Source organism: Staurois parvus, unplaced genomic scaffold, assembly GCF_062004578.1.
Source record: "Staurois parvus isolate SC_StPar_1 unplaced genomic scaffold, SC_StPar_1.0 ptg000525l, whole genome shotgun sequence".
Lineage (NCBI taxonomy): Eukaryota > Metazoa > Chordata > Amphibia > Anura > Ranidae > Staurois > Staurois parvus.
In genome coordinates this window covers 6,855,633-6,868,432 of record NW_028318321.1, presented here as the reverse complement: position 1 = coordinate 6,868,432, position 12,800 = coordinate 6,855,633, and the positions used below count along the sequence as shown (strand labels likewise).

At 41.3% G+C, this 12,800-nt stretch overlaps 1 protein-coding gene across 1 annotated transcript in view; it reads right to left on the bottom strand.

Annotated features, from left to right (window-relative positions):
* The window catches only part of LOC149451711 (uncharacterized), a 61,509-nt gene extending 50,631 nt beyond the window's left edge, over positions 1-10,878 (bottom strand). Inside the window, exon 1 of the mRNA XM_089690289.1 lies at positions 10,593-10,878. Coding sequence (XP_089546415.1) covers positions 10,593-10,621 — 29 coding nt within the window. The 5' untranslated portion in view covers positions 10,622-10,878. The remainder of the gene's footprint in view (positions 1-10,592) is intronic.
* Between the last annotated feature and the right edge of the window lie 1,922 nt (positions 10,879-12,800).

Here is a 12,800-nt window from a genome sequence, read left to right as displayed (position 1 = left end):
ACAATTTTACAGAATGGTACACGAATGGCTGCCATTCCTAAAAATGATTGCTTATAACAGTGATCATTCCAGTTATAAACAATCAGTGTAAAACAAATCCTAATAACTACACCAGAAAACAAATTTTATTTTCGTAATTTTGCTAGAAATGTTGCCAACAAATTTTTTTTTTTTTATTTAAAGAGATCATGCCTCTTAATAAATACCTCAGGGTTTCTACTTTCCAAAAAAAGGGTCATTTGGGGAGTATTTGTACTGTCCTGGCATTTTAGGGTCTCAAGAAATTAGATAGGCTGTCAGTATATCAAGAATGATCAATTTTCAGATATACGGTATATCCCACAGTTTCCAAACTGACTAAAATCTACACTTTTGGGTTTATTTTTACCAAAGACATGTAGCAAAATAAAATTTGGACTAAATGTATGAACAAAAGCTTTGCAAAAAAGTGGGTTTCTAAATTTTCTGTATTTTTTCATTTATGTAGCAAAAAAATAAAAAGCAATAAAGAACCTAGCAGTGATTAAATACCAAATGAAAGCTCAGTCTCAAAAAAAAATGTTAGATTTAATTTGGGAACAGTGTTGCATAAGTAATTGTGAAAGTGTGACAGTGATGAAAAATGGCTTGGGCAGGAAGGGTGTGAACATGTCTGGTACTGAAGTGGTAAACAAACCTGTAAAGAAAGGTAATCCTATAGGCTAGAATTTTAAATGAAAATAAGAATTGTCTAAGGGGGATTTGATGTTTAGAGCAGTCAACAGAAAACACACACACACACACACACACACACACACACACACACACACACTATTCAGAATAAGAAAAAAAAAAAGTATACAAAATAAAAGCTCAAGACATCAATTCAAAATATTTTTTATTAAATTATACATGCAAAATGTCAAACATTGTTTCATAAAAGATAATACATTTTTCAAACGTATAATAGCATACACAAATGTGTAAATTCTTCTCAAAGTAAGGAACCCTCCAAAATCCTTACCAGGGTAAAAGGTTTCAGGATTCCAATATCTAAACCAGTGTTGACCGCCTCTCTCAGACCCGGAAAAGGCTATATAACCAGTCAAAGCAGGCACTAAGCTAAAGCTGAATAGGCGAATGCTTGGAAAGGAGAAATCAACTTCACAGCTCTTGGGACACATAGACCATAGTCATAGGAAAATGTATCTGTATTGCCATTGTATCCATCTAAGAATTATTGCCAATTCCTGACTGTAAACCATTGCAAAGACAAAAACCCTTTTACAATTGTTCAATTTTTAGTATACAGAACAAAATGTAACCAATTTCATCCACCTTGGAACATCTGCTCTGCTGGGAGGGGGCACCATGAAAGTAAGGATTACATGAAGAAATGTTGCTCAAACACTGCAGGCTACACATTTGCCAAGTATATTTGTGAGTTTTAAGCTATTCTGCTTTAGAAAATTTTCTCAAATACATCCACTGGATGGAGTCCAAGTTTACAAGACCTAAGGTTCTCGATTTACAAGAATCAAGATGGGTCACTCAGCCAGGGACCTTTACACACAAATATACTTCAGCCTCCAAACAGTTCATAAGGGTTTTTGTCTGAATCAACATTTTTGGTACACCTTTTAGAGCTACTACATATTTCTGATAAAATAGATTTAGAGCTGGGCATTGAAAGGTTTTTCAAAACTCCCACATTGGGTCCTATTTCATTAGGACACCCTCCCAAATAAAATATTCAAAAAACTAATATCTCACTGCACCAGGCAGGAGAGGGTAAAGAAGGAAGGGAGTTTCTCTATTTATACTCACCATGAAATCCCTAGTGTGTCTTTTAGAGAGACTTGGCTTATACTTGGGGTATTATAGGAAATAAAGGAGCCCTCCCACACTATCTTAAGCCTTCAGTTTACAACATAGCTCTGAGAAGAAGCCAAAAGCCAATGAGTCTGCTGAGTCCCTAATAAACTTTTTGATAAATTATTCCTGTCCAAACTAAGTTTATATTTGAAGTCATAGAAATGTCTACAAATAGAAACAAAGTAGATTATTTGACAACACTTTCATTAGGGCTGCTACAAACAAACAATCATGTTCATTTTCAAGAAGAACGGCTATGATTTTTAAATCAATCATCTAACTCTTTGCAGTTTAGGGCTTATGTTCATGAGCTGAAGGTTCATGGTAGACCTGTTTCCTCCCATACTGGGACCATTGGCTTCAGCATTCTACAGTGACTGTGGATGCTGGTAGGCCCATTTGGACAAATTTAAAAAAAAAAAAAAAAAACCCCACAAGGGCTGCGGCTTCAACAGGGACATCTGCCAATATTCCAACATGATTTGCCACAAAAATGCATCACCAAGCACAGATGAATTGTTTCCAGAATTAGGAATTTGTACTGAGCAGCCCATTTTATCCCAGCACTGAGTGGGTCTTACATTTCTCTTCTGTACATGCACAGAATTGAGCCAGTTTGTACATGAGCTATGCAAGAAACCTAGACAGAAAACACCTTCAGGGTACATTCACGTTAGAACACAGAAACTGGTTTGCTGTGGGATGACAGCAGTGCCGATGCTCCAATTGTAACACATACCAATGTTCATTTTTTTCCCTCACACTTAATGAAATGTCACCGTCTGACATTTTTATAATGTTCTCTTGGCTGCAACACAGTGTGAGGCAGTGGACTGCCTCGCACTGCCCTGAAAAAGTAGTGTGTGCAATCAGCCAGGTAGGAGACAAGGCATTTTGCCTCGTCTTGCAGTGGAACTGAGCTGGAATAGCCACTCAACGCAGCCCTACTGCACTTGGTGTGAATCTACCCTTAAGCTGACCATACATTATACAGTTTGACCTTGTATTTCATGGTTTTGGTAAATCTAAAGGAAAATTGTACAAGAAAATTGTATAATGTATGGCCAAGCCTTAAATGTGGTCAATGCAAGTCTGTGTGGTATGAGGCAGCATTTGTGTCTGAAGCACTATCAAACTCCAGTTCCCCACTGTTCATAATTCCACTCTCTGATCTCGGTAATTACAGTGCCCCCTTTGAAGGATTGGCCACAGGTTAAAGATGAGGCCTGATTTTGGCCAGTTAAGTATAGAAAAATTGAAGTACATGCACTCAAAGTCCAAATCAGAAGTACAAACCCCTCGATACTTGCCTGCTCAGATATAAGCTCTGCCAGACCCCAGTGTTCTGGTCAATTCTGTCTTCCTCTTCCCCTATTCACAAAATGAAGCCTGGAGCTGTATTTTGTGAGAGGAAGTTGGAGACAACCAGAGTACTGGGTCTGAGACACGCAGTGCTATCTTTCAAGCAGGCTGGAAATAAATCGGGAACTGTACTTCCCCCACATGCATACAAACCACGATTTGCATAATGTAGAAGGTAGTCTGCATGATGGGGGTTATTAACCACTTGACAAATGGGCCATAGATGAATGACTGCTACATCGCGGTTGTCCAGTTCTGGGAGGGCATCATATGACGTTCTCCCAGAACGTGCCCTCCCGCATGCCCCCAACGATGCGCACCCAGTGATCTACATGATATGGGAAAAGGCCAATCACAGCGGCCTTTTACCAGGTGATCAGCTGTGTTCAATGACAGATCACTGGGTAAATGCAGTTGCCGGCTGCACTTTCCTCACGCTGTCACAGCATGAGGAAAGTACTGGCAATAACTGGCAACTGTCAGTAAACAGATTGGCACTAATGAGCAGTGCCCCCGTCAGTGCTGCCTCATCAATGCACATCAGTGAAGGAGAAAAATGACCTGTTTGAAAAAATTTTTTGTTTCTATTAGAAAATTTTGCAAATTTTTTTGCTCTTTTGTTTACAGCGCAAAAAATAAAAGCTAGTGTTAATTAAATAACACCAAAAGAAAGCTCTATTTGTGTGAAAAAAATGATACAAATTTCATATGGGTACAGTGTTGCATGGCTGCGCAATTGTCAAAGTGCGACAGCATTGAAAGCTGAAAATTGGCCTGGCCAGGAAGAGGGTATAAGTGCCCGGTAGGCAAGTGGTTAAAATCCAGTAAGAGTTATTTTTTGGGTGTGCGCAGAGTTTAGCTTTAGGTAGTGTGGTTAGATAAGTGCTTTTCAAAGACAGTTCATTTTTAGGTAGAACATTTGGCCAAGCACATTGTAAAAAGTTAGGTTTAAAAACAAACAGGACTTTTCCACATAGTGACCTCCAACATGTCCCTCGTAGCATCTACACTTGTGTTCATCTTCCTGAAGTAGTGGTGCCGTCACAGATCATTTTCTTTCTAGGAGGACTATTTCCTTAAGATGGGATACACCACTTTGCATTCTATTCTGTCTGGCGATTGGACCACTGGAATTAAATCTGTAACCTCCATGTAAGAGTGGTCTGGAGAGATGATGTGTAACTTTGAAAAGTCACTCTGTGACCCTTCCTAATGTTTCAGTGCAGATAATTGCAGCAGGGACGATGTCTGCAGCTGTTGCCTTGGAAGATACCAAATATGACGCTTGGAAGACTGCACACATCCTTGTTGGTAGACTTCACATGACCAATGCCATGCCAAATTTGACTTGATTACATACGATACCACACAGCATGGGTGGAAATATTGGATACCACACAAATGGTTGGCAGTTACACCTTCACAAGGGTCACCTTGTTTTTATTTTGACCTGCAGAATTCAGAAGCTCAGTTTTAAAACTTGGTCATGCAGAACTATCAGTTGTATTCATGACAAAGATGCAGCTGATCGTTGTCAATCTGGATCTGCTAGTGTCCTTATGCAAGCCATTAAAATCTGCAACGGAGCTTTAAAGATGCGACGAATATAGAAGGTATTACGGCGCATGATATCCTGCAAAGGATTATGGAATACAATAGAACAGCACACATCTAAAATAATAATTTGCAGTAGTATTGAAAAAAAATTCAGGGATGTTTTTAATAACATGGAAACGTCCTATCATCGGATTTCCAGACCCTATGCTAGCACATAAGGGGGATATTGATTTTACTTTGCAGAAAGTGTGTTTCAACACTATAACAATTCCAACAAGAATACTAGCAATTAGACTCAGATTTTTATCCTAAATTTACAGCCAAAAAAAACAACAGAGGAAGCCAACAAACAAAAACTGCCACTAGGGAATTTGCGCATGGTAGCGAAAAGCAAAACCGATTTCAGTATTTTTATTTTTTTTTACTCATCTATATGCAGTGCATGTAAACATGCCTTTGTGTACAGGCACATTGAAAACAACGGGCTGCATTTAGAGGAGTAAAAAAAAAAAAGACCTGTTTGCCTACAAATGCTGAGTTTTTAAGCAGTGTGTGCAAGAGGCCTTAAAACTTATCAACTGGTATTTTTTTTTTTTTTTTTTTTTTTTTTTTTTTTAAACGGGCTGGCCAAAACACATACAGATTTGCCATTTCATCACTTAAGAGATGCAGGTATCCATGGTGTTGCCAACACCAAACTGTAAGTTTACAACAATGTCTTGCCACAGATAAGGTGTAAGAAATAGAAGCATTTTGCGGTAAACATACACAGATACGTTTTTTTGTGAGTGCATCATCCATTGTAAACATCCATTGATCCAAGCGGATTCCTGTCAGTTTCTAAATTCAGCAGTACGCAATACACCATCAAAAGAACAGCAGATTTGACCTAAACTAGTCTGCAATAGTGGAAACATGCATGAGCATACAACACTACAAAGCAAACCATTACAACGCTCACCCAAATAAAAGGATGCAACTTGAACAGTGACAGATCAACCAATGTTTATAATACCTATGTCATTTAAGACCCAAGCCAACAAAAATAGATCAAGCTCAGTGGATAAAAATAGACCACTGATCTCAGATAAATAAACACAAAAACAGATGGAACTTGGGAGGAAAAAACCTACCATGCCAAAAAAAAAAAAATAAAACCCTATGCTGAAAATAGCATAATCTGAAAACCAGCATGTTTTCATTTTAAACGTTTCTAGTAAAGAGTTTATGCAAAACGAAGGGCTGCGCAGGCACATCCAAGACGGTGTTTACGAACCGAAACTCACCTTGTAGGCCATTTCCACAACTTACCTTGAAGACCATCTCCAAAACTTACCTTGTAGGCCATTTCCATAAATTATTTACATACCTTTATAAACATCAGTCAACATCTAAGCAACCATCTATGCATAAAACGTTTTCTGAAAGGCATCACTAAACTGCAAGTGTCAGCAATCAACGTGCACTTACAGATAGCTCACCTGACAAGAGATCAGTTTAAAATCCTTAAATTGGACACGGTCCACATGGTTACACGTATATCTGCAGGATGTCACACCTGGCAGGATAATGATTAATGATCATTACCCTGTATCTAGGATGCAAGTGCATGCCAGACGTTACATAAAAATATTCACTAGCGTGCTCACTGTGCACAAAGGACCATACTTACCTTGGGAGAACAATACCTACCCTGACACAGCCTTACAAATTGATCTGATAAAAATTGGTCTGAGCTCTCAGAATAGTATCCCAACAGCACTGTTGCTGCATCCTGTGGTCTAGAGTGCCCATGATCTGGGTAAACCATGCATTGTACGCATCCTGCTGGTGTCCAATTAAAACTGGTAATCTTGTCCTAGACTAATCCCAGGGGCCACATATACCATCTTAATCATTGTTTTTACCCAGGGTAAAAGTAGTCCACAAATTTGTCTGCTGCAGCCAGCCCTGGCTACACACACCAGACATTCACAACACTAGTTGAGGTGGAAAAGTGCTATGTGCCGCAGTGAAGAGATCTGAAGTTTAAATTTACCCTCTCTCAAAGTAAATAAAAATGTGTACAGAGTGCGATGGGCTGACAATGCGTTGCACTGACAGGCAAAACAGACAGCAGCCCTCCTGCAAAAAAAAAAAAAAAGGGGAGAGTTTTGGCATCATCCAGTCAGTGTGGCTTGGCCCTCACACAAGGATGTTCTTGTGCCTTGCGTTAGCCCATTCATTTTCAATAGGCTGTCAATACACAAGGAAACATACTGTGTAGTATTTTTCCAGACAACCATGCACTGTAGTGCTACCGGGCGTTGTGGTGCCCTGCAGTGCATTGACTTAATGCATTATAGCTTAACTCCACGTAGCCTGTAAAGCATTGCACCAGAAATCAGCAGATCGCTGTGCCAAGCAAGACTCCAGCAGACTGAGTGTAAGCTGTCTGCTCACTCATTTGGGCAGACAGTTTTACACTGACGGGAAGACTTGGTGAACCACCACAGCGCTCAACATTGCCGTGGTAGTTCAATGAGAATTACAAGCCTACATCCACAAAGGATGTTGGTACATGCAGTTCTTTCATTCATTCACAGAATGAATGAATGACAAAGCCATGTGGGTGGAGCCACGAACGGCTAGGCTGTTTTTAAAAAGTGACAGCTGGTACAGGGACCTTCTCCTCGTACTGCTATCACAGGGAGGCAGGGAATCAGGCAGCGGCAGTGGGAACATGGTCCACCCTCAAAACGAATGGAGCATGTAACATTTTCCCAAAGATGAACTTATCCTTAACAGCTTCCCGACCACCCTACAGCAGAAGTACTTCTACAAGGTGGCAGGTATGCGCAAAATCATGTGATTTTATATTATCAGGTAGGGGCCAAGCTGACTCAAAAACTATTTGCTGCACTAACAGGTGTGTTTGTTGGGATTGCTGCGTAAACTGTATGCAGCCTGTTACCAGTTATTATACAGCACTGGGGGGGGGGAATATTTACTAAATCTGGTGCAGCAGTGCATGCTAGCCAATCAGCTTCTATCTTCAGCTTGGTCACTTAAGCTTTGACAATAAAACCTGGAAGCTGACTGGTTTCTCTGCAATTTTAGTAAATACCCTCGTGTTCCTGCAGTGGGACAGAGGCTTCCCATCCCACTCATGGATCAAAATAAAGTCGGGCTGAGGGCTGCTCAGCCATTCACAGGAAGCTTTGTATTCTATGAGCAAATACAAAGCTTCCTCTGACTGGCTGAGCCAGAAATCATGACAACTCCACCCTAGTCAGAGGAAGCTATGTATTCATTTGTAGAATACAAAGCTTTCTGAACACTGTGTTCCGGGAATGTTGAGCTACATACATGGAGCAGCAAATTCATTTCAATAAGATGCCCTACATGCAGTAAATGATCTCATGCTCCTCATTCCACTTGCCACATTTGGGGTGCCAATAACAATGTAAGGCACTGCATTTTTTTCACATGTGAAAATTTTGCACACTGCTATTTTGTGAAGCCAGAGGGACTATCATGACTATGGTCACTGTCCATGCCCCCTGAAACTTCCACTTGTTGCATCCAGGAGTTCCTCATCCTGTGTAATATGTCCACACAGCCACATCATTCATTTACAGGAATCAGTGAATGAAAAGACCACAAGTCCCATCTGACACCTTGGCAGAGGGACTCCTAGATATAATTGGAACACAAGTACAGTGATGTCACTTCAACTACAGTCCATGGATACTTCCTCCAGCACTGTAACTTAGATCTATACCTCTGTCCAGACCTGCAGAAATATAGCATGCAGGGGACTCGGCATTACACCCCTGATGTGATGAAGAACACGGATCATTGTTGCAATGCTTTGAAGACTCCAATGCAGCATAAATAAATGCACTTTTTTGCAGCTGCATTCATTTAATTTGCAAAAAGGTGGAATTGGCATTTTTTTTTAAATGTTGCATAGTTCCCTTACATAGGCTAGAAGCATGTGACCACTCTATATAGACAAATCACCTCCTAACACAAGGAGCACACCGATGACACAGCTAACCCTACACACTATGTACAATGCTGCAGTACTCAGATGATGGTAAAGATGACAGTAGAATACCAGCTACAGCCTAACTAGTCTAAAAAAAAAAAAAAAAAAAAAAAAAAAAAGAAAGATGCATATACCTACCTATTATAAACCTACTCTGGTCACATGATCTGGCTCCCATGTCAGCCAGAGGCAGCTGCAGGTAAGTGGAGAAAGAACCCAACAACGGCTGCAACATAGGACTCTACAGGTGACATGACGTCACTGCTGCTGTTTTCAGAGCTCTCTCCATTCCCCTCCAGCCTCCACAGGGGATCAAGAGACCACAGCAGGCTGACAATAGGCCATTATATACACCTAGGTTTGTTAGTATACATGTGGGGGGGAGGGGGCAATTAAGACTAATTAGGCTTTAGCTGACATTCTACTTGAAGTTGTGGATCACTCAGCACGTTCTGGGTTCTATTCTGAGAGCTCACACAAAAGCCACATTTTTGGTTTAGGGTGGAGATCTCGAAGCTCTACTGACGGAGCACTAGATCTAGAAATAGCCTCCACTGATGGAACACTAGATCTAGGAATAGCCTCCACTGATGCAACACTAGATCTAGAAATAGCCTCCACTGATGGAACACTAAATCTAGAAATAGCCTCCACTGATGGAACACTAGATCTAGAAATAGCCTCCACTGATGGAACACTAGATCTAGAAATAGCCTCCACTGATGGAACACTAGATCTAGAAATAGCCTCCACTGATGGAACACTAGATCTAGAAATAGCCTCCACTGATGGAACACTAGATCTAGAAATAGCCTCCACTGATGGAACACTAGATCTAGAAATAGCCTCCACTGATGGAACACTAGCACCAGCGAGGCATGCTGGGAATTGTAGTTCTCAAACAATCCTTGAACAGATATGTGCCAGATTTTCTCAATGAAGACACCAATGAGAGCACGGTGGTAACCACTAGCAAGCGGACATGTTTATAGAAGTGATATCCAATATTGGGGGGGGGTTAGGGCACCCTCAATTGAGGAGTGGATCTCAGACAGTCCATCCACTACATCACAGACAGGGATCATTTTCCAGGAGAAAGCCGGCCATGCTAACCAAATTTAAAAGGCACTGTTCATTTAAAAAAAAAAAAAAAAAAATGCAGTTAAGGGGTCTGTAGATGAAAACAAACGGTGCAGCTTTGACTAAAGCTGAATAATACCCTTGCTGTAGGTGTAGGCCATTTATGCACCCCATGAAGCCTGATTGAAAAACTCCCAGAGATGGCATCATCCCACCCTGCCTTGTTGCTAGGATCTTGCTAAGACACACCCAGCTATTGCTGTTCACTTCCACCATCACATGCTGAGCTACTGCATCAGAGGAAAGAAAGAATGTGAGGGGGTTTGAACCAGAACGAGCTCACTAGTGTGATGGTGGAGGTGACCAGTAACCGTGCAGGAGTTTTTCAGTCAGGCTCCAGGAGGTACGTAAATGGCCTACACCAATGCCAAGGAGCTCATTGAACTGCAGTCAGAGCCGCACTGTTTTACCTACACAGCCCTCTTCTGCACACGATATTTCGCGGTAAAGCTGAGCTAGTTCTTTAAGCCTCGGCCAGACATGTTTATAGGGAGACATAGGCTGGCTCCATCTCACCTGAACAGCCCTGTGATTGGATAAGCCGTGTGATCGCACTGTCTGAGAGCACCCTCCCCTCCCATGGCGGACTGTGTGTCCTCATCCTGCAGATATACATGTCAGAGCACGGCGGACCGGCCATACTCACCTCTCCGGGATGCTGTTCTTCTTCACCATACTGCCGGCACGAGGCGACCAATGGGAGCGCGCTTAGACCGTAGGGCGACGAACGTACCACGCAACACGGCACCCCTATCACCAGGGCCTGCCGGAGAGCTCAACTACACCCCGCGGAGTTCACCCTCTCCTCCGTACACTACCTAACAACACCCTGACTGTGTCTGCAAGTGACCGACAGCACACACCGGACTGCCACCTCTCCGTAACTGTACACTGCGAAAGGACTTCTAGGCCTTCCGGTGACGTCGCGGTAGCGTCTTGCGCATATACGAGCCGCCCACTACGCCGAAATTCCCGCAATTGGCGTAGCGTACAGTTTCTCCATCCTCAACTGAGGAGGTGTGTCCTGCTTGTTACGTAACTAGCGTAGCGTACGCAGTTTCTCCTCAACTGAGGAGGTGTGTCCTGCTTGTTACGTAACTAGCGTAGCGTACGCAGTTTCTCCTCAACTGAGGTGTGTCCTGCTTGTTACGTAACTAGCGTAGCGTACGCAGTTTCTCCTCAACTGAGGAGGTGTGTCCTGCTTGTTACGTAACTAGCGTAGCGTACGCAGTTTCTTCTATAAAATATAGGCTGTGTGTCATGCGCATGACGTAATCAGCGTAGCGTGGTCAGCATGTTGGCGCCATTGGAAGAGCTGTATTGAGTATTGTGTGCGGCTTTCCCAATGTCGGTGACATGGCGGCTACAAACCACAATACAGGGCTAGAACTGTGATACTGGAATATGTATTATACAAAATAAAAAGCTGTGTACATTTCTGACCATTCATTTCTCTCAATAAACGGGTGTCTGTCAATGCCTGCCAACCTGCGTCTTACAGGCAGGAGGAGGTAATAAAACAATGGCGGCTCACCTTAACACAATCGTGTGCGTTGTGCGCACCTGTAGCCTGGTCCCGATCACTTGAGTGAAGCATAGGTGGCTGCGATTAGGTGGGCGGCCAGCTTGGTGATGGGTAGACGTGTACTTTGTTTAGTTACACATCGAAATTCCGATGAAATTTCATTATTCAGAGATTCAGATTAAGTCCTCATGCACAATTGACGTTTTTACAGCTGCTGGATGCAAAAAAGCTGAAAAAACTCATGTTTTTAACGTGACTTTACACAGCTAACGTTACCTAGTACCTACTAGTGGGTTTCAACAGGAGTTTTTTAGCTGTAAAAATGCTCTAACGCTGATAAAAGCTGACTAATGCTAAAAAACATGGCCATCTGGCGTTTCCAAGCGTTTTTGAGCCTGAAGATTTTGTGGGAGTATAACTTTGCTAAAAAACGCAACCCCTGGAAAACTCTTTAAGAAACTGCTGAAAAAAGCTAGTGCACTAAAGCTAAAAAATGCAAAAAATCTCAATGCAGCATTCTACAGCTAACGCTACAGGCATTTTTATAAGGTCCAGAGTGCATGAGATCCAATAGTAATGAATTTTAACAAATCTGAAATAAATTAAAACAAATTATTTGAAAACAAATTTGAAAATGAATTGGAATTCAAAATGGAAACATATTGCAGTGAATACAGTAAGGTAGACAAATGAAATATGATGATTATTTTTACTTGGGCTGCTTTATTGAATAGAATAGAAAATAAAAAGAATGGAATAAAATAGAACAAATATAGCCATCAAATTTCAGATCGATTTAAAAACAAATATGCAAAATGAATCCAAATATACGAAACTAATTCCAAGAATAGAATAGAACAAAAAAGCACAGAATACAATAGAGCAAATATAGCTGTCTTTCGAGTCGATTTGAAAAAAACAAATATACGAAATGAATGCAAATGTAGGAAACAAATTCCAAAAATGAATCATTGTAACATAATGAATATGACGAAACAACATTATTAACTTAATAAATGAATACGAAATTAAGTTTTCCATCATGCACATCACCACTGATAAAACCGTGGTTCAGTTGCTTGCTTTTACTAACCCCCCCCCCCCCCCCCCCACATTGTTGTGTAAACTAGGTTTTATGATGTCCATACTCAGTGTGATAAAACTGGACAAACAAAGTGATATGACAAAATGACCGAATTAGTCACAGACAAGCTATGTGTGACAGTGAGGGTTTTAATCATGGAAAAATGATTGTACCAAGTCCAATAATGGCATTTTTCCCCACCCTTGTAACTCATGATCTATCTACATGTACAGTCAGGTCCATAA